The sequence below is a fragment of the Propithecus coquereli genome, unplaced genomic scaffold (assembly GCF_000956105.1).
Source record: "Propithecus coquereli isolate 6110/MARCELLA unplaced genomic scaffold, Pcoq_1.0 Scaffold138, whole genome shotgun sequence".
Classification (NCBI taxonomy): Eukaryota; Metazoa; Chordata; class Mammalia; order Primates; family Indriidae; genus Propithecus; species Propithecus coquereli.
This window is the reverse complement of record NW_012138080.1, coordinates 5319266-5342242: the sequence shown is the minus strand read 5'-3', so window position 1 is coordinate 5342242 and position 22977 is coordinate 5319266. Positions and strand designations below refer to the sequence as shown.

The window sequence follows — 22977 nt, the reverse complement described above, 5'->3', positions numbered from 1 at the left end:
AAAAAAAAAAAAAAAAAAGGTTTAATACTGCATCTTTACATTTGTTTACATTTCTAACTGCGAATGGTGCCATGTACGGTCTCTGTTTACATAAGTTTTGAAAAGTTTTAACTTTTTATCATAGTTTTATGTATATTTCATGCTGGTAAATAAGACAGACTAGTATCTATATCTACATAAATTTTATGTATTCATGACATACCCAACTTTTTCTTAATTTCTTAGAAATTTCTACATTATGTGGTTCATTTGAGTTTTTTCAAATTGTCACAAATCTGCACAAAAAATTTCAATATGTTGATTGGTAAAAATTCACGTATAAGTGGACCCATGCATTTCAAACTCATGTTGTTCAAGGGTAAACTGTAAATTGATATACTAACAATATACAATCAACAGTATATAAGGTGTCTATATCTAAACACCATTACCAACAATCTCAGATATTAAGTGACCTGCTCAAGATCACACAGACTAGAATAAATTTCAGATAATTATCAGTAATTATCATATCACCTATGTACAGTTTAATAGCTTGTAAATTTGCACTTATGAAATTCTGAATAAAAGGCCGTTAGCCTTTTACTCCTCTACTATTTAAAAAAAAATTCTGGGTGAAGGATCAAGAATTATCTATGTAACAGGATTCAACTTGTACCCCCTAAACCTATTAAAATTCTTTATAAAGGAAAAAAATTCTTCCTGGTTGAGTTAAAGTTTAAAGGATAAATGCAAAGTCCTTAAATGAAAATAAAGTTAAATATTAACTCAAAAATAAGAGTAAGGCCCGGCGTGATGGCTCATGCCTATAATCCTAGCACTCTGGGAGGCCAAGGCGGGCAGATTGTTAGAGCTCAGGAGTTCGAGACGAGCCTGAGCAAGAGCGAGACCCCGTCTCTACTAAAAATAGAAAGAAATTAATTGGACAACTAAAAATACATAGAAAAAATTAGCTGGGCATGGTGGCGCATGCCTGTAGTCCCAGCTACTTGGGAGGCTGAGGCAGGAGGATCACTTGAGCCCGGGAGTTTGAGATTGCTGTGAGCTAGCCTGACGCCACGGCACTCTAGCCTGGGCAACAGAGCAAGACTCTGTCTCAAGAAAAAAAAAGAAAAAGAAAAAAAAGAGTAAAAATATCCTTGAAATTTAAAGACTATTAAGTCATTTAATCAAGATTTCAACTTTACGTATTTCCTAAACCTATCACCTTTAACTATAAAATTATCATACATTTTTGAGGGAATATATAGAAACAAACAGTAATAACTAGTTTGGGGGGGTTGTTTGTTTTTTTGTTGTTGTTGTTTTAGAGTCAGGGTCTCACCCTGTCGTCCAAGCTAGAGTGAGTGTCACGATTTTAGTTCACTGTAACCTCAAACTCCTGGGCTCTTGAGATCCTCCTGCCTCAGGCTTCAAGTAACTGGGACTACAGGTGCATGCCACCACATCAGGCTAAGTTTGATTTTTGTAGCAACAAGGCCTTGCTACGTTGCCCAGGTTGGTCTCAAACTCTTAGGCTCAAGCAATCCTCCCACCTCAGCATCCCAAAGTGCTGGAATTATAGGATAACTGGTATCTTACCACTACATTTCAATTGTAGAAAACCAACTGATTACCACTGAAATAAAATGAGGTAGTGATTCTTGATATTCACAACATTTTCTGACCTGGGACAAGCAATGGAAATTGAAATCTGATCTTGTTTAGTAAGATTTCTTTTCCTACATAGTGATGCTAAAATAGACTGGTTAAAATATCTGCTTTTGAGATTAAAAGAAGTAAATTGGCCCTGGATGCTCTGTCTCTCAGGCCAGCTGGCACACCGCAGGGTCATCTGAAAAAAAAAAAGAAAAAAACCTGCACATGTCCTGAACATTGTCGGCTTTGCCTTCCCCTAGGTGTTGCTGAAAATGAGAGATTCAAATTATGAAAGCAGCAATAAGAATTTCTCTGAGGAGGAAATAGATGATGAGGAAAGTGTGATTTTGACATTGGTTAGATTCGACGAATCAAATATAGAACAACAATTGGAATCAACTGTTTCTTCAACTTCTGATTCAAACTGAACAAGCCTGGGAAATACTGTGAAGTTCATCTACCTCCAACAAATGAACAACTCAAAGCTCCCCCAAAAGCTAGACATAAAGCACCAATTCTTCCTTTGCCAACCATTTTGCCTCCCATTAATAATGTGTGTCGAGACACTTTGCGGAACTGGTGCCAATAACTCAATTTGAGTACTGATGGCAAGAAAATAGAAGTTTTTCAGAGGCTTCAGCAGCATGCTTATCCTGAACAGAAATATGATATTCCTTTTCAGTCTAGTGCTCTTACCAGTAAATAGAAGTCATTAAATAAACTAGCAAGCTTATGTTGTTACCAGTATTACTCTTCCATGTAACTATAAAGATTTTGCCAAGAGCCATCTTCATATATTTTTTCCTTTCCTCATAAATAATCTTGGGTTGTAAAAGTAATACATCAATGCTCTCTTATGAGAAAACTAATAAAAATTACCCAAAAATGCAGACTTTTCATTAATGTTTACTTTTTAAAAAGACAAAAATCACTAAGCTTATATATAAAATGTCAAATTAGTAGATAAAGGCATAAAATGTAAATGTTCAGTTCCTTTTAACATTTTTGTTGACATATATTAGGTTTGCTTTCTTGGTCTATTTCCCATTGTAATTGTTTTCATAAGCACTCTGGCTGAAATTCTAGTATAATATAGAACTCAAGTGAGTTCAACAGAGATTCATTCATATAACTATCCTCTAAGAACAAAGCTTTTTTTTAAAACACCAAAAACCTAACATTTCTTAAAGGATTATGTTTGGGGGCTCCCTAAATCGTTTAAAAGATCAATATGAAAAATTCTTGTAAACAGTTCAGTTCTTACTGGGCCTATGTCCTTTTAACTTAAAAGGCTTTATAGTATAATTGCTCTGTAAATATCAGAATTTTCCATATCTTGTGCAATATACACAAAGAAGTCGTCAAATGGCTTATCTTGTACTTATCAACTTGTTTATTTTTATACCTCCAAAAAGCTGTATTTTTTTACAAGAACAGCTGCTACTTTGTAAATATTTTAATGGTTTCTCTTAAGTAGAGCTGTCAGTTTAACAAACAATATTATAAAAGATTTTCATTCTTCCATGTGACTGCACATCTTGAAATGTGTTTTACCTTGAAAATTCTTTGGAGATTTTAGACTGGAAAGGATACCTCCTTTGAATGAATAAAGCCAACAAATGAATAGATAGACTTAAAGAATAATGTATAAGATCACCAGAGAAATACTGCCATTTATTTTAGAAGACAAATAGTAACAGCAGTAAGTTCTCTTAGTTCACTTCTCTTCTTTTGACTCAGGCGATTTGTTGAAATGGAACAGCACTAGCTTTGCGCCAGATGTTTCAGGTATGAACCTTGATTCTTTTGCCACTTAATAGATATTGGTTTAGAGCAAGCCAATTAACCTCTTTGACCCTCAGTTTCTGTATCTGCAAATGGGGTAATGATACCTACCTTACAGGGTCATTATGAGAATTAGAGATAATATATGTAAATGACCTAACTGAATAAAGGTGGCAATTATTATTCTATCCTACCTACCTAGCAACCAGGAATCTCCCAATCATTCTTTAGTCTTTGTCCTTTACATTTTTATTCACTCAGCTTATCTCTTCTTTCTTTTTAGTCTACTTCATGGAATTCGAAGTAAGAAATATTTTAGAGATGATCTAATTTAGTGCTTTTGTTGAACAAATGAGGAAATAGAAGCTCAGAGAGATTAAATGACTTGTCCAAGATCACAGATAGTTAAAAATGAAGATCAAAATCCTGTTCTCCTAAGTTTTTCACTGTTTCCCTTTTTTTCTGTGGAATGGAATTTGATAAGGCAATTATATCCTGAGTCTGAAGGAGCATATATATAAGATAAGATAGCAAAAAAGTAGTTCAAGAGACAAGAAAAGGAAAAAGATTAAAGAAAAAGGGATAGGGAGAGCTTTTCCCTTTTGTTCTAGGGCAGGGCTCAGTACATTTTGTAAAGGACCAGACAGAAAATATTTTAGGCTTTGCAAGTCTTATAGTCTCTGTCTCAGCTACTCAACTCTTGACACTGTAACACAAAAGCAGCCTTAGACAATATGTGAAAAAGAAAAAAAAAAAAACAGTGTGACTGTGTTCCAATAAAACTTTATTTGGAGATGGCAATTTTGAATTTCATATAATTTTCACATCTAAAAGATGTTTTCTTTTGATTTTTTCCAACCATTTGAAAATGTAAAAACTGTTCTTAGATTGTGAATCATACAAAACCAGATACAGGGCTCTGTTTGGCCCATGGGCTGTAGTTTGATGACCTTGTTGTAGAGCAAACTCAAATGCTTCTAGGCATATAAGCCTGATGATAAGTGGAACAGATACTCGGCCTTGGTGCCAAGTAAATAACAGGGTTTGATGGGGACTGGGATGCAGTGGAGTGTGCCTACCCCACTAAAGTGGGAAATAGCCATTATGGTTTAGGAGATTGCTGCTCTTAGGAAATAGAGGCCAAATACTGCCAAATCTTCTGACTTTTCAAAAAGAAGCCAGACCTCTGGCTTTTTATGTTAAATCTCCAAATTTCTAAGTGTTCTAAAATAATTCAAAATAATTGTTAAATGCTGTAGTTCAAACATCCGTAAAATTAATTTGGTACATGGACTACCAGTTTAAAAATCTTTGTTCTAGGAAAACAAAGCAAAATTCTAGGTAATTCATGCTTTCTAGCAAGCACTTAAATTTTCCCAAGTCAGTATCTTTCAGCCCAAATCCTTCCCCTATTCACCAACTGAACACAAAGTTGACTAAAAGGTAATAGGTCACTCAGGTTATAATCAACTCTGTATCCTACTCCCACCAAAATTCTGCTTCTTTGTAGTTTAATACATTAAACTTTGTTTAGTATGGCACCAAAATACTAGTAATGTCCAGCACCTTTCCTGGAATTCAGTAAGCTCAATATTATATTTTGTAAATAAAACCACAAAATTATAGCTATAACCTAAGACTACCAAATTTAAAATAGTTAACACAAATTATTCTTTTCCGTAACTCTTTTCTTCTGGTGACATTTCCCAAAATTACAACCACATTAAATTGCTGCTACTGTGGATTTTACCTTCATTTTATCCTCAATAAAACACAATTTAGGCATATTTACATGTATAAAGTAGCAAAAATAAGTCCCTTTGTATCTTCCAATAACTTTTCTTCTCTACTGCTGTGTTATTACTATTTTTTATTTCTTCTTCCCTCCTCTCCCTGCCCTGCTATCAAACTATAAGCTCATTGAGGACAGGGATTACATCTTCTTCATCTTTATATACCCCAATCAGTAGAGCGATCTGCACAGAGCAGACCTTCAATAAATGTTTGCTTTTATAAATGAACAATCAAACCTAATTTTCACATTTGAAAATGAAACCATCTGAAAACTCCATTTACTGGTAAAGATTCATACATTATCGTTTTTGTTTTATGAATAGCAAAGAAAACAATTGGCCCATGTAATGGTATTCTGGAAAATAAGTATGCTGATGCTACATTTTTCATCCTTAAAATAGTACTAACATATCCAAGCAGAATTTATTACAGAAAGTTGTGATAAATCTAGAAATTAGTTAAGTGGCTATAATACTCAGGCAAGTATAAAAACAGGAATAGGGATGATGCTTGGAAGGGAGGAGAGTTAATTGCATTTTGCTTGCCTAGCTCCTCCCTTAGGACAGAAGAAATAGAGTGAAATTTAATTCAAGCACTCTAGCTTGTCTGGGGGCTGCCTGAGGGACTGGTATCTGTCTTGCGTGGCTTGGGGCACTGATAAGAATAGCAGTGGCATAGTTTGGGTACAAGATTGGAGAAGACTGAAAACAGAGGTGAGTACATTAGCACACTGGAACAACAAAGACACTGCAGTTCTGCAGACAGGCTCCAGGGGAAGCAAGAGATTAAGGGCATAAGAATACATCAGAAACAGAAAACTCCTGAGATGATACAGGAAAATAAGACAGTCAAAAGCACCCAGATATATTAAAAGGGAATGCACAACCTCAAAGAAGATGCATCCCCAGAAAAAGTCTTAGAGGTTCCAGAACCTCTATCCAGGCTGATTGGTAAAAGTCTTCCCCTAAACAAAATCATTATATAAAGACTGAGAAAAGTGGCTGTTTCTTCAAATGCCCAAATCTCAACAAAAGACCACAAGGCATACAAAGAAACAGGGAACCATGGCCTGATCAAAGGAATAAAATTAAGCTCCTGAAACTGACCATAAAGAAATATAGATCTATAAGCTGCCTGACAAATAATTTACAATAACTGTCTTAACGATGCTCAAAGACCTAAAAGAGAACACAGAGAACTACACAAAATCGGAGAGACAATGCATGAACAAAATAAGACTATTAACAAAAAGAAACTATTTTTTGAAAAACAAATTATAAGCTTAAAAAATATAATTAAACTAAAAAATTCATTAGGGGGGTTCAACAGCAGACTTAAGCAACAGAAAAATCAACGAACTTAAAGATAGCATATTTCAAATTATGTAGTCTGAGGAGTAAAAAGAAATAAATGAAGACAGTTAATAGAACCTAAGAGATTTATGGCACACCGTCAAGCAGTACAGTATATGCATAAAGGAGTCTTAAAAGGAGGAGAGAGAGAGAATGGGACAAAGAACTTATTGAAAAAGGAATGACCACAAACTTCCTAAGTCTGAGAAAAAAAATGGACATACAAATTCAAGAAGCTCAATGAACTCCAACTTACGATAAACCTAAAGAGACCTACACCAAGAAACCAAGACACATAATCAAACTGCTGACAGTCAGAGACAATCTTGAAAGTCACAAGAGAAAAACAACACATCATATACAAGTGAGCCTAATAAAGTTATCATCAGATTTCTCAGTATAAAATGTGTAGGCCAAAAGGAAAGGGATGTTATAGCAATGAAAGAAAAAGCTGTCAACCAAGAATACTCTCTCTGGCATAACTGTCCTTCAAAAATGAAGAAATTAAGATCTTTCCAGATAAACAAAAGCTGTTTACTCAATGCCACTAGACCTGCCCTACTTTAAAGAGAGTCCTTCAAATTGAAACAAAAGGATGCTAGACAGCAACACAAAGACATATGAAAGCATAAAGTTCTCCAGTAAACATATAAACAAATATAGAATCCTATATTATTGTAATTCTGGGGCATAAATCCACTTTTAATTCTTGTATAGACTCTAAAAGAATAAAGCACACACACACACAAACTAAATCTATGTTAATGGTTATACAAGATATAAAGATGTAATTTATGACAGCAATAACATAAAGGGGTACAGAGTTATAAAGGAGTAGTTTTGTATCCAATTGAAGTTAACTTGTTATCAGTCCAAAATGCTGTTATAACTTTAAGATACTTTCTGTAATTGCAATGGTAACCACAAAGAAAATATCTATACAATGCACACAAAAGTAAATGAGAAGGGAATATCGTATGTCACTACAAAAATCAATAAAACACAAAGGAAGACAGTAAGAGAAGAAATGAGGGACCCAAAAGCCACAAGATATACAGGAAACTAGTAACAAAATGTCAATAGTAAATCCTTCCATATGAGTAATTACAATAAATGTATACAATTGAACTCCTCAGTGAAAAGACATATTGGCAAAATGGATTTAAAAAACAGACTCCAATGATATACTGTATACAAGCACTTTAGATCTGACAACACATATAATACAAAAGTGAAGGATGAAAAAAGATATTCCATGCAATGGTAACCACAAGAGAGCAGAGGTACCTGTGTTAGTGTCAGGCAAAACAGACTTTAAGTCAAAAACTGTCATAAGAGACTAAGAAGGGTACTATATAATAACTATAGGGTCAATTCACCAGGAAGATATAGTAATTATAAATATTTATTCAAACATCAGAGCTCTTAAATATAAGCAAACACTAACAGAATTGAAGGAAAGCAATACAACAATAGTAGGAAAATTCAACAGCTCACTTTCAATAGTGGATAGAACCACAAGACAAAAGATCAATGAAGAAATAGAGGACTTCAACAGTACTATAGACAGATTAGACATGACAGACATACACAGAACAATCACCCAACAACTACAAAATACACATTCTTATCAAGTGCACATGGAACATCTCCAGCATAGACCACATGAAGGCCACGAAACAAGTCTTAACAGATTTTAAAAGATTGAAATTATAGAAAATATCCCTTCTGACTACAATGGAATGACACTAGAAATCAACAGAAGGAAAGCTCAAAAATCCACAAATATAGGAAAATTAAGCAACACATTCTTAACCAATGGGTCAAAAAAGAAATCACAAAGGAAATTAGAACCTCTTTTGAGACAAATAAAAGTGAAAACACAACAACATACCTAAACTTGTGAAATGTAGCAAAAATAGTACTCAGAAGTTTAAGGCTGTAAGTGCTGACATTAATAAAGAAGAAAGATCTCACATCAACAACCTAACTTTACACCTTCAGAAACTAGTAAAAGAAGAACTAAACTCAAAGCTAGCAAAAGGAAGAAAATAATAAATATTGGGGCAGAAATAAATGAAATAGAGAATTGAAAAACAATAGGAAAAAAAAAATCAACAAAATTTAAGAGGTTGTTTTCCAAAAATATCAACAAAATTGACAAACCATTAGCTAGATTAAGAAAAAGACTCAAATAACTAACATCAGAAATGAAAGAGGGAACATAAAAACTGATACCATATAAATAAAGAGGGTTATAAGAAAATACTATAAACAATTATATGCTAACAAACTGGAAAACTTACATAAATGGATAAAATCTTATAAACATATAATCCACCAAGGCTAGATCATGAAGAAATAGAAAATCTGAACAGACCTACAGCTATTAAGGTTGTTGATTCAATCAATAACCGAAACATCACACAAGGAAAAGCCCAGGACCTGATGGCTTTGCTGGAAAAATTTACCAAACATTTAAAGAAGAATTAACACCAATCCTCCTCAAACTCTTCCCAAAAATTGAAAAGGAAGGAATATCCCGAACTCATTCAGTAAGGCCAGCATTACCCTAACGACAAAGCCAGACACAGAAAAACTACAGACCAACATTCCTGATAAATGATGATGCAAAATTTCTTAATAAAATACTAGCAAACCAAATTCAGCAGCACAGTAGAAGAATTATAGATCATAATCAAGTAGGATTTATTCCTGGAATGCAAGGATGGTTCAACATATGAAAATCAATGTAATATACCACATTAATAGAATGAAAGACAAGAACTACATAATCATCTCTATTGATACACAGAAAAGCATTTGACAAAATTTGACATTGTTTCATGATTAAAAAAACAAACTCAACAAACTAGTATATAAGGAAACTACCTCAACATAATGAAGACTATATATGAAAAGACCACTGCTAATATACTCAATGGTGAAAAACTGAAACTCTCTCCTCTAGGATCAGGAATGAGACAAAGATGCCTGCTCTTGCCACTTCTATTTAACATAGTACTGGAATGTCCTACTCAGAACAATTATGCAAGAGACATAAAAGGCAACCAAATCAGAAAGGAAGTAAAATTATCTCTGTTTGCAGATGACATAATTTTATATGTAGAAAACCTTAAAGTTCCTGCTGAAAAAAATGTTAGAATAAATGAAGTCAGTTTAGGGACCTAGGCTCTTGGCCCCCTAAAAGTTTGCTGAAAAATCAGTGACATGAAACAGATTGATTAATAGGAGAAAAGGCATGAAATTTTATTTAATATGTGTACACAGGAGGCTTCAGAATGAAGACTCAAAGGTACGGGGGAAACTGTCCATTTTTATGCTTAGGTTTAACAAAGTATGAACAGCTATGTAAAAATATGACTGGAAAAAAATGGTTTAATTGATTGGGGAAACCTAGCAAGGCTTATCTGTCTCAATTCTTCTCGGCCTCTCTGAGCGTGCATTCCTTCTTTCTGGGTATGGGGCAGGGCCCTCTCTGGAATGGGGTCTTATGATCTACAGTCAAACAAAGTAGGTCAGATAATTTCTTTATGGGCAGTTTTTACACAGAATAATTTTAGGTTTTATGGCTGGCTTTTGGGAAAGGGTATTCTGGCTTTTATGACTTGCCTTGAGGACAAAGGATTCTAGTTTCTATGGCTAGCCTCAGGGAAGAATGGGACTGAGAGGCAGGAGGACAGGAGGTCAGAGAAAAACTTTTGCTTCTGAGGCCTTCATTTTGGAGTACTGTTTTCGGAGCCCTAACAATCAGCAAAGTTGCAGGACACATATCAACACATAAAAGTCAGTTGCATTTCTACACACTAACAATGAGCAATCTGAAAAGGAAATTAAGGAAACAATCCCATTTACAATAGCATCAAAAAGAATAAAATAGGAATAAACCAAGGAGGTGAAAGACTTATACCGTGAAAGATAAGAAACACTGCTGAAAGAAATTTACGACACAAATAAATGGAAAAGCATCCCACATTCATGGACTGGAAGACTTAATATTGTTAAGATGTCAATATTGCCAAGGCAATCTACAGATTCAATTTAATCCCTATCAAAATCCCAATGGCATCTTTGCAAAAATAGAAAAATCCATCCTAAAATTCACAGGGAATCTAAAGGGACAGTGAATAGCCAAAACAATCTTGAAAAAGAACTAAGTTAGAGGTCTTACACAACCCGATTCCAAAACATATTACAAAGGTACTGCAATCAAAACAGTGCAGCACTGGCATAAACAGAGACATACACACCAATGGAAAAGAACAGGATTGAGAGCCCAGAAATAAATCCTCAATTATACAAATAATTATTGGCTAGAGTGTCAAGAAGACTCAATGGAGAAAGAACTGTATCTTTAACAAATTGTGTTGGGAAAACTGGATATCCATATGCAAAAGAGTAAGCTCCACCCTTATCTTAACATTATGTGCAAAAATTAACTCAAAATGAATTAAAGACCTAAACATAAGACCCAAAAGTATAAAACTCATAGAAGAAAACATAGGAGAAAAGCATCACAAAGATGGATATGACTACGATTTATTGGATATGACACAAAAGCACAGGCAACAAAAGCAAAAATAGACAAATGGGATTATAAATGAAACTTTGGCAAACTTAAAAACTTCTGTGCATTAAAGGGCACAATAAAGTGCCAGTAAAGTAAAAATACGACCTATGGAATGACAGAAAATTGCAAATCGTATATCTGACAAAGGGTTAATATCTACACTATGTAAAGAGCTCATATGACAAAAAACAAATAACCTAATTAAAATGGGCAAAAGACCTGAATCCATATTTCTCCAATGAAGATATACAAATGACCAACAAGCATATGAAAATATGCTCAACATCACTAATCATTAGGGAAATGCAAATTAAAACTACAAAATACCGCCTCACACCCATTAGGATGGCTATTTTCAAAAAATAGAAAATAACAAATGTCGAAGATGTGGAGAAATTAGAATCCTTGCACACTGTTAGTGGGACAGTAAAATGGTGCAACCACAATGAAAACGGTATAGTGTTTCCTCAAAAAATTAAAAATAGAACTACTATATAATCTGCGAATCCCATTTCTGAGTACATATCCAAAAGAACTGAAAGCAGGGTCTCAAAGAGATATTTGCACATCCATGTTCATAGCAGCATTCACAATATCCAGGAAGTGGAAGCAACACTAATGTCCACAGACAGATGAATAAACAAAATGTTGTATATACATACAATGGAATATTGTTCAGCCTTAAAAAGGAAGAAATCCTCTCATATATTACGACATGGATAAACCTGAAGATATTATGCTAAGTGAAATAAGCCAGTCCCCAAAACACAAATACTGTATGATACCACTTATACAAAGTATCTAAAGTGATCAGATTCTCATAAACAGAAAATAAAATGGTGGTTATCAAGGGCTGGAGGGAGGGGAAATATGGAATTGTTGTTTAATGGGTACAGTTTCAATTTTGCAAGATGAAACAGTTCTAGAAATCTGTTGTACAACAATGTGAATATAGTTAATACTACTGAATTGTATACTTAAAATTATGAAGATGGTAAAAATTACGTGTTTTTTTGTCACAGTTGAAAGTTTTTAAAAATACGCACCCACACAGTGGTCCTACAAAATTTTTGGTTTTTAATAAGATTTATGTTTCTTATAACAAATATGTTTTTTCACTTCATTATGTTTCAAATAATTTTTTAAACAATGCCCTGTCAAAGTTGCCAATATTTCTCTATACATCTCCCTATATACTTTAAAATGCTAATTGAAATCAAATATTGGAAAAGATATTTTCCTTTCCTTTTCAAATTGTGTGCTACATTGGAAAGATTAAAATAATCACTTCTTACAATATTCCAAGATAACATTCTGTTAATTGACTAACAAAAGAATATTTGATTAATAAAATGTTGATTAAAACACTATGAGTAGGCAAGGTAAAAATGAATTTTTCAAAATCTGAACTTGAAAACATTCATTTTTCTGCTAAGTCACAGGGGACTTGGACTACAAGATTTCCGTTGTGTGCTACATACTAAATTGACAAAATAAAGAAAAAAGTTCCATTGGGACATGTGAAAGTTGTACAGTCTTACTTATGAGGGAGTTAGTAGAAATTGTATTTGTATTTCACTCATATATTAATCATTTTTCAACAGAATTCCTGGGGCCCTTGGACAGAGGTGATATGCTAAATGAAGCTTTTGATGGTTTATCTTTAGCACCTCAAGGGGAAGACTCATTTCCAGACAACTTTCCTCCCTTTAGTTCAACCCACGGACATATTATTCAACAAAGAATACTGAATGGCTCTTCCAACAGGTAAGAAATGTTGAACTGAAGAAATTGCTCCATAAAGTATTTAGTGTTGAACAATTTAAATATTACCTGTTCAAATGGCAAACTAATAGCTAAGTAAGTATATTTCAAAATGTCAAGAGAAAAAAATGTGCATTTTCTCATGACTAAGACTTGGCAGTAGTTTAGTCATTCAAGAGCAGGCATAATGGAGTCAGAAGTAAATATAAAAACAATCTTGTCAGAATGAATGTTATTCTAGGACAAAATGAAATTACTATAACATATTTAATTCTATTTTTATTCTGTTGTTAAATTCTAGGATTGTTAGATTACCTTGAATAAGTATTAAATTTTAGAATACATTGTTTGAATTATAGCTTATATGATCATACTTCTTTAAAGTAATATTACCATTAGCTTTTGAACTCTGATAAATAACTTAAATATCCAGCTTGCCATGTGAAGTTATTGAGAAGATGAAGAACAAATATGAAATTTAAAATATAAGACAAAGTAATAGTGTTATTTACAGTGATAATTATGTTAAGATGATAATAATGCTCTCAAGCAAGGGTCAGCAAGCTTATTGTGTAAAAGGTCAGATAGCAAATATTTTAGGCTTTGCAAGCTATACAGACTTTTTAGTCTGTGATTTTCTTGCCTGAAGTTGCTCCCATCCTCCTCCCTACCCCTAACCTAGTTCTATTAGGGTGGGACTGGCTTTGAAAACGAATGCTGACTTGATATGGAGGTAAGCATGGAAAAACCCTAGCCAGCAGCAGCATTGTCAAGAAAAAGTAGCAAACCCATTGTCAGTAAAGGTGACAAACTTGACAGGAAATGAACGGGGAAAGCTACAGTTCTTCTTTCCTGATTAGAGCACGTGATAGAATGGCAAACTAGCCAAAATTTAACAGACAGATCCTGGAAATGAGAGAACTAAAGATGGTCTAACTAAGCTCTCCACAACCTCCTGATGGGGTTGTATAACTCCATTTGGATTCTAAGCAGTGATCCCCAACCTTTATGGCACCAGGACTGGTTTCATGGAAGACAATTTTTCCATTGACGGGGACTGCGGAGCTCTGCAGCCTGGTCCCTAACAGGCCACCCACCGGTACCGGTCTGCAGTCCGGAGATGGGGACCGCACACTCTAAGTATTCCTCCCCTTTATGCTTCTTTCGTCTTTCACACTCAATTGGCAAAAGGTACCCCTCTCTTTTTGCCTTGTATCACCCACTCATCACGCCCCCTTTCCCACCCCCCCAGGTAATCATTTTGAAAACTGCCTCTTCAAATGGCATGGTACTTTAAAGCTGTGGTCCCCAACCCCTGGCCCGGTCCTCAGCCCGTTAGGGATGCAGCAGCAGAGCTCTGCTGCGCCCCACTCCTGTACCCCACCCCCTACCCCGCCTGTGGAAAAACTGTCTTCCATGAAACTTAGGAACAGGAGGCGGGCCAGGAGCAGGACGTGAGTGGTGGGTGAGCCAGTAAAGCTTCATCTGTATTTACAGCCCTTCTTCATCGCTTGCATCACCGCCTGGTGCCAAAAAGGTTGGGGACTCCTGCAAGCACCTTCATTGTAGTCCATGCTCTGATCTACGGAAATACCGAGAGCCAGAGAGAACAGATCATACATTGGGATTTGGCATTGTTTCCATTTTATTTGCAATTGTTTCAAAGTTTGGACGTTCTCTGTCTTCAAGTCATGGTGAGAGCATGGTTATCACATAGTTCTATTTATTCCCTTTATTATGTTCTATTTATAGGCAAAGTATTGGTAGGCAGGAACATAGGCAACCGCTATTATCTACAGCTACCTTGAAGTCCTACTTCTTTATTTACTTCTTTAAAAACGATTTTACTCAGGCATAACTTACATGTACCCTAAAATTCACCCATTGTAAGTATCCAAGTCAATGATGTTTGGTAAATTTAGTTATCACAGTTTAGTTTTAGAACTCCAAATAGTTTCCTTTTGCTCAATTTTGACTCTCCCACCCTAGCCTGAAGCAACCATTGCTCTGCTTTACAGGTTTTATTTTTTTAATAAATCATGCAAGCTGGAAAATTCATATAAATTAAGTCATATGATATGTTGTCATTTGTGTCAGGCTTCTTTCACTTAGCATTATGTCACACAGGCTTATGGTGTAACCTGTAGTTTATTTCCTTTTAACTGCTGAATAGTATCTTATTGCATGGATATATACCACATTTTGTTTATCCACTCACCAGCTGATAGATAACCAAATATCCTTTCCCGCACTGAATTGCCTTAGCACCTTCATCAAAAATCAACTGACCACTAGCATTAAGGGTTTATTCGTGGATTTTCCATTCTGTTCCATTGATCTATATGTCCTTACACCAAAAAGTGCCTAGACTTTGCTATACTGAGGGCTCCACTGAACTGGGATTTCAAAAAACATACCCTACTACCACAAAAATAAACAGGAAAAAGATGAACAGTTCCATACAGAGTTACTTCGAAGAAATAGAAGGAAACAATTACAAGGTACCCAAATGAGAAAACCACACATCAACTAAGGAAAACTCTCACCTCAAAAATCGTGAAGTAGAAGAAAACTGCAACAACACTCCAAGCAGAATTAAATATGGAGACTCACCCTGAATTAGAAAGACAAAAAAGAAAAAGAGAAATGGACAGGAAAGGAGAATGGAAGAAAGGAGAGGAAGGGAAGAAAAAACAGGAAGAAATCAAGAAAGTTCATTGAACCCAAGAAATGAAAGAGACAATATTACCTCAGAAATGAAAACTAAATTACAAGGTAACCAAATGAGTATAAACTCAAACTAAAATTTAATAAAAGGCATTGAAAATGGCAAAAAACAAGAGAATGAAATGAGATATAGAAGAAAAAAGTCAAAGAAAAAGTAATGAAATGGGAGATAAGGCAAAGCAGCAACAGCATTTGTGTAACTGGATTCCTTGAAGAAGAAAAGTAAGACAAGGTAACAGAAGAAAAGTAAAACAAGGTAACAGAATTAATATTTAAAATTGAAATCCAAGAAAATGTTGCAGTATGTAGATTCAAGTACTTTTTTTTTTTCTGAAAGGGCACGCTGAATGTCTGAGAAAAATTCTATCAGAACAATTGGCTCCAAGACATATCCCAACTAAACTCTTACACATTTCAATGATTAATTTTAAAAATCTTTAAGGCCTTCTGGTAAAAAGATCAAATAACTTACAAAAGCAAAAGAATTAAACTAACATCAGACTTTTCAAAAATAAAATGCCAGCCAAAACCAGAACTACAATTTTTAAAAACTCAATGACTCAAAGTGTGAAACAAGAATTTTAAAGTCATCCAAGCTCTCCTTCAAATATCAAGACAAAAAAAAAAAAACACCTTTTTTTCTATACAGGAAATTCTGTACCCATGAGTCCTTCTTGAGGAATGTACTAAAGGAAGAGCTTCATCCAACCATGAGATGACTGAGAACGCATCAGCAAAAGGACTGTGAGTGTTTTAATACAGATAAACGTAGATGAAAATGGAGGTGGGGGTGAAAGACTCATATAAAATACTGTATGTTGTGATTAAGTAGGAATAATACAGCTAAAAAAATGGGAGAACAGAAAGTGAAAGAGATTAGTAGAATAAGCTCAGTGATTGTTGTATAGGCAATTAAGCAGGAGTTAAAAGATGCTAAAAACACTGATACACCAGATAATAAAAGGTTAACTAAGAAGAGTTAACTAAGTGCATTAGAAAAGATGTAAGTACAAAGGTAACCATTAGACCAAAACCACAAACCTTTCTAATTACCATTTTGTAAAACAAATTAGAGCAAAGGAAAAACACATACCTCTCAGAGAGAAACATAGCAAATATAACAAAATTCACATAATTATAAATATTAGGACAGCATTGAAACCAAGCATATCAGTCATATCAATTAATGTAAGTGGACTTACCTTACCTATTAAAAGAAAAAGTTTCTTCAATGTGCTCACAAAGCAAGATTCAGCTACATATTATATATAAGAGATACATATAAAATAAAATGATTCGGGAAGGCCGAGAATAAAGGGATGGAAAAAAAGTATTCCAGGCAAATGAAAATAATAAGAAACCAACAGTAACAATCCTGATTGCAGAGAGAACAGGATTCAAGCCCAAAAGCATAAAATATGACAAAGACAGAATTTTTTTTTTGGAGACAGAGTTTTGCTCTGTCACCTGGGCTAGAGTGCAGTGCATATAGCTTTTCAAACTCCTGAGCTCAAGTGATCATCTTCCTGCCTCAGCCTCCCAAGTAGCTGAGACTATAGGTATGCACCACGTGCCCAGCTAATTTTTTTTTTTTGGAAGAGATGAAGTCTCACTATATTGCTCAAGCTGGTCTCAAACTCCTAGTCTCAAACTATCCTCCCACCTTAACCTTCCAAAGTGCTAGGATTATAGGTGTGAGCTGCTTTGTCTGGCCAAGAAATACCTTTTTTAATGCAAAATTTATAACACAGATATAACACTTAAGAATATTTATGCACCAAATAAGACAAAAATCACTTTTATGAAGGAAAATCTACAAGAGATGCAAGGAACACTAATTGTTGGAGATTTGAACTCACTATTCTTTTTACAAAATAGATCAAGTGGGCATAAAATAAGGAGAAAGAATACCTCAACAACATAACCAATAATGTAAATATTATGGATATTTATTAAACTCTATACCCTGATAATACAAGATAAATTTTCTTCCCAAGAATTCATGGAATAGTCACAGAAAAATGATATGCTAATTGCCAAAAGATATCATTAAGTTCCATTAAACAGGACACTTTCCAATCGCAATGTAATACAACTAGAAATTTTTGATAAGAACCAAAATGCCGTTCCCCCTAGAAATTTTAAATTTTTCTATTAAATAACTCTTGGTTGAAAGAGGAAATACAACATAAAATTTATAAAAAGTAATTATAATGAAAACACTATGTATTAGAATCTATGAGATGTATTCAAAGTAATGACTAGAGGAAAACTGATAGCAATAAACACTTTTATCAGAGAAAAATGAAAGAATAAAATAAATGAACTAAATCCAACTTGAAAATTTTAAAAACAAGAAACTAAACCAAAATAAATAAATAAAAATAAAAGCAAAAATTAATGAGGCAGAGCGGGGATTGCCAATCTTTTTCCTAAATGGCTACAGTGTAAATATATTAGGCTGTGGACCATACGTTCTCTGCTGTTCCAACTATTCCATTCTTGTTGTGGCAAAGAAGCAGCCGCAGACAATACACAAATGAATGGACATGGCTGTGGTCCGATAAAACTTTATTTACAAAAACAGACAACCAGCCCACAGGTCACAGATTACTGACACCTTAGGTAGAAGACAAAAAAAACTGAGGACCTAAGATAGCCAATCCAGATGTTTTTGAAAAAATTAACAAAAAAGATCAATTTGATCAAGAAAAGAGAGAAAACACAAATATGCAAAGTAAGAAATGGCAGAAGGAGAAATTACCCATTTAAATAGGAGAGTTTTCTTAAATATATTGAGAGTACTTTGCAGATTTCTATGCAAATAAATTTGAAAACCTAGAAAAAAATAATGTCCTAGATAAATACAAATTGCCAAAAGTGTCCACCATTGAATTTAGAAATCTGAAGCACACCAATTTCCATAAAAGAAATAAATTAAGGAACTACTGTGGGAAAGAGCAACAGGCCCAGACATTAAGTAACAGAATTCTACAAAACTGTCAAAGATCAGATATTCCCAATGCTCTACAAATCCTTCCAAAGCATTGAAAATAAAAACTTTCCACAGTATAGAAATATTACAAACCAATATCATTCATGAATACCAATATAAAATTATTAAATAAAATATCAGCAAACAAAATCAACACCTGGATCTACCCTGGGAAAGTTGTCTTAATGTTACCAAATCCACTAATATTATACACCATATTAATAGATCAACAGTTAAAAAAATCATATGGTTACCTCTATAGATGATGAAAAAGCCTCTGACAAAATCTAAATCCCACTCCTGATGAAAACACTCAATAGGAATTGAGGGATATTTTCTTAACATAAGAAAATATATATAACTTAGCCCTAATGCCAGTATCTTAATTAATGGAAAACTGGGGACATTTCCACTAAGATCAGAAACAAGGCAAGGATGCCCACTATCTCTGCTACTTTTCAACACTGTACTAGCAATATTAATATTAGCCAATATAATTGGATAAATCAGATAGAGCAAGGGTTAACAAATAATGGTCCCCAGACAAAATCTAATCTCCTACCTGTTTATGTAAATACAGTTTTATTGGAATATAGCCATGCCCATTTTCTAAATTATTATCTATGGTTTAGTAGTTGAGACAGATCATATGGCCTACAAAGCCTAAAATATTTACTATCTGGCCCTTTGCAGAAAAATTTTATTGATCCCTGAACTAGAGGCATAAGAATTGGTAAGGAAATAAAACCATCTCTACTTGCAATGATATGACAATGTAATTGATAAGTCCTAGAGAATCAATGATAAAACTAAATCAAATAGTTAAAAAATACAGTAAGGTAGAGAATATAAAATTGACACACAGAAATCAACATCTTGCATATATACACGCAATAACCAGTTAGAGGAGTGGTCCCCAACTTTTTTGGCACTAGAGACCAGTTTCATGAAAGACAATTTTTCCACAGATGGGGCGGTGGGCAGTGCTGGTTTCAGGATGATTCAAGCACATTACATTTCTTGTGCACTTTATTTCTATTATTATTACATTGTAATATATAATGAAATAATTATACAACTCATCATAATGTAGAATCTAATGCCGCAGCTGATCTGACAGGAGGTGGAGCTCAGACAGTGATGCGAGTGATGGGGAGCAGTTATAAATACAGATGAAGCTTTGCTCACTTGCCTGCTGCTCACGTCCTGCTGTGCAGCCCATTTCCTAACAGACCACGGACCGGTACCCATCCAAAATCCGGGGGCTTGGGGAACCACAGAGTCAGAGAACATAATGGGAGAGAAAACCCCATTTACAATATCAGTGAAGAAAATTAAATACTTAGGAATAAACTTAAATGTGCAAAATCTACATGAGGGAAACTTTAAAACACACTAAAAGACATGAAAATCGTCAGCAAATAGAAAGATATGCCCTCGTTTTGGATAGGATGACTAAACATAATAAAGATGTTAATTCTCCCTAAATTAATTTATAAATCTAATGCAATCCAAATAAAAATACTAACAAACTTTTTGTGGAATTAGACAAGTTAATATTAAAGTTCATGCGGAAAAACAAGCATACAAAAATATCCAGAAAAACACCAAAAAAGAAAAACCATGAGGCAGAACTACTCCTACCAGATATTAAAACACCCTCTAAAGCCTTCTAATACTGTCACATTTGTAATTTTATTCTCTCATGTCATTAGATTAATATCTGCTTCCTCGTTAACCCAAAAGCTCCACAAAGGCAGGAACCACCATGACTGTCTTAGACATTATAATTTCCCCAAACTATACCATAATGGCTGGTACATAATTGGCACATAGTAGGTAAGCAATATATTTGTACCAGGCCCACTGCTGTCTTGGAGTTCTCACTCAGGTGTGTTGTAAAGAAGAATGATATAGATAAGACCAAGCAAAAATATGTAAGTAAAAATCTTTCAATTAATGGTAAACACTAGGAAAAAATACAATGAATGGGCGATCAGGGAAATCTTCACTCATAAGGTATATTTGAGTTAAGATCTGAGTGACATGGAGTTATCTATCTAGAGATGCGGTGAGGTGACAGAGCATTCCAGGGAAAGGAAACCACACATGCAAAGGACTTAGGGAAGAAACAAGTTTGAGGGGTTTGTGTAACATAGAGCCAGTATAGCTATAGTGTAAAAGCAGGCAGAAGATGATAAATTATTTAGGACCTCTGTAGACCAAGCAATTAGGTCTTCATTCTAATTGCAGTGAGAAGCCCTTGTAGGATATTAGAGTGTATAGCAGACAGAATAATGGTCTCCCCAAAGATGTCCATGTTCTAATCTCTAGAATTTTTGAATATGTTAAATCACATGACAAAGGGGCATTAAAGTAGCAGATGGAATTAAGGTTGCTAATCATATGGCTTTAAAATAGGAATATTATCCTGGATTACCCAGATAGGCCTAAGGTAATCCTTCAATGTGGAAGAGGGAGGAGAAGAGTCAGTGTCAGAGTGATGCAATATGAGAAGGACTCAACCTTCCATTGCTGGCTTTGAAAATGGAGGAAGCAGGCCATGAGCTCAAGAATGCAGGCAGCCTCTAGAAATTCGAAAAGGCAAGGAAACGGATTTTCTAGTGGGTAAAGTAGGCATTTTAGATATACAAAAGAATTAGGAGCTTCTAAATTAAAGCAGTTACAACATCTAAGGTATAAATGAGTTTTTTTAAACAATCACCATTATGTGAATTGACTGAGACGTCATACTTTTATATTTTATATTTTTAATGTCATCAAGACTAGTATTCAAATGGTTGGTTTTCATCTTTTGGCCCTGGCTAAGACTATTCATATGGTTGGGTTTTTTTTTCATATTTTTGACCTGACAACTAAAAAAGAATTACACAACTCCAAGAAATAACAGTTTAGAAGGGAAAAAAACCATACAGGGTAAGAAGGGCAGTGTATAATTAAAATAAATGATGCTAGAATTAAACTAAAAATAATTAGCTTTAGATTTGGTACTGCCCCAAACTAGTTTTGTATTTCAAATAAGTCAACTTCTCTGGCTGACTCAATTTTCTCATTTATATTATATTATCCCTTTCAAGGTCTAAGATTATGTACTGTAGAGCAAATAAGCCTTGTATTTGCAGCAAATTTATCTACTTTGATATTTAATGTTACAAATTAATTGAAGTACTGGTTAGTTTCCTGCTATTTATTAAATCTGAATTCATACCTAAGAAATTCCAAGTGAAATCTATCCTGTTAAAAGTTGTTAAATTTTGGCTTGATTTTATTTGCTTCATATCTAAGCAGTTTTCCTTTAAGTTGGAACAAAAAAATACCCATCTATTCAGAATCCTGGTGTGTGCCTATAAACAATATAACTGATGAAAATTTTCAGTGTTTACAAAACAAAGAAATTATAAACAGAATGCTGGCAGTAGACTTACCAGGAAAAAAAAATTACAGCCTATAATTCATGAAGATTGGCTCAAAACAAACTGTCCTTGCCAACAGAAAATCTGACAATTATTCCGTTGTCTAATTTGGCTCAGCCTAAGTTGACCTTGTTTATTCATCTAAGTCTTTTAATTCTTGTTAACTTGGCATGAGAGGAGAACATATGGCATATGTCTATGAAGTCCATTTCTGCATCTTAAACTGAAATAAATGTAGACTATTTTAAGCATTTCCACTGTGTTGGGCTCTTAAGGTAGCTTTAATGTATATTAGATAAAACTGGTTAAGTTCATATTATGCCCACCAGGTGTTTTATGTTTGCTGCCTATAAAAATTTGGAACTCTCAAGGGAGACCATTTTCTAACCCTCGGTATATGACTAAAACTGGCCAATTTTAAACATATTTCCAAAGAAAACAATCTTAACCTCTTTAAAACATTAAAATGAAAGGGTGTCAGCAATTCGGCAACCTAAAGATGTTTACAGGTTTTCACTGGCTCTGTAGCTATGTTTAAGAAAGCTGATAATATGAGAAAGACAATGTGAGTTGAAGAACAAAAAGGATAGTCCCATCTTCTCTTCAGCTTAATCTGGTCTATTTTTTTTTTTATTTCAGCATATTATGGGGGTACAGATGTTTAGGTTATGTATGTTGCCCTTGCCCCCCCCAAGTTGAGTTTCAAATATGTCCATCATTCTGGTGGTGCGCATTGCACTCTTTGTGTATGCATATACCCATACCCTCCTCCCTCCTTCCCCTCCCCCCTGCCCAACATCCAATAGATGTAATTCTTATATGTGCACTTATGTGTTGATCAGTTAATACCAATTTGATGGTGAGTACATGTGGTGCTTGTCTTTCCATTCTTGGGAT

The 22977-nt window shown here is 34.4% G+C and overlaps 1 protein-coding gene across 2 annotated transcripts in view; it reads left to right on the top strand.

The window, feature by feature from the left end:
• The window catches only part of WDPCP (WD repeat containing planar cell polarity effector), a 264905-nt gene that overhangs the window by 199487 nt on the left and 42441 nt on the right, over window positions 1-22977 (top strand). For both annotated transcript variants that reach the window (XM_012639221.1, XM_012639219.1), the window contains one exon: window positions 12765-12927. In XM_012639221.1, the coding sequence (XP_012494675.1) occupies window positions 12765-12927 (163 nt within the window). The remainder of the gene's footprint in view (window positions 1-12764; window positions 12928-22977) is intronic.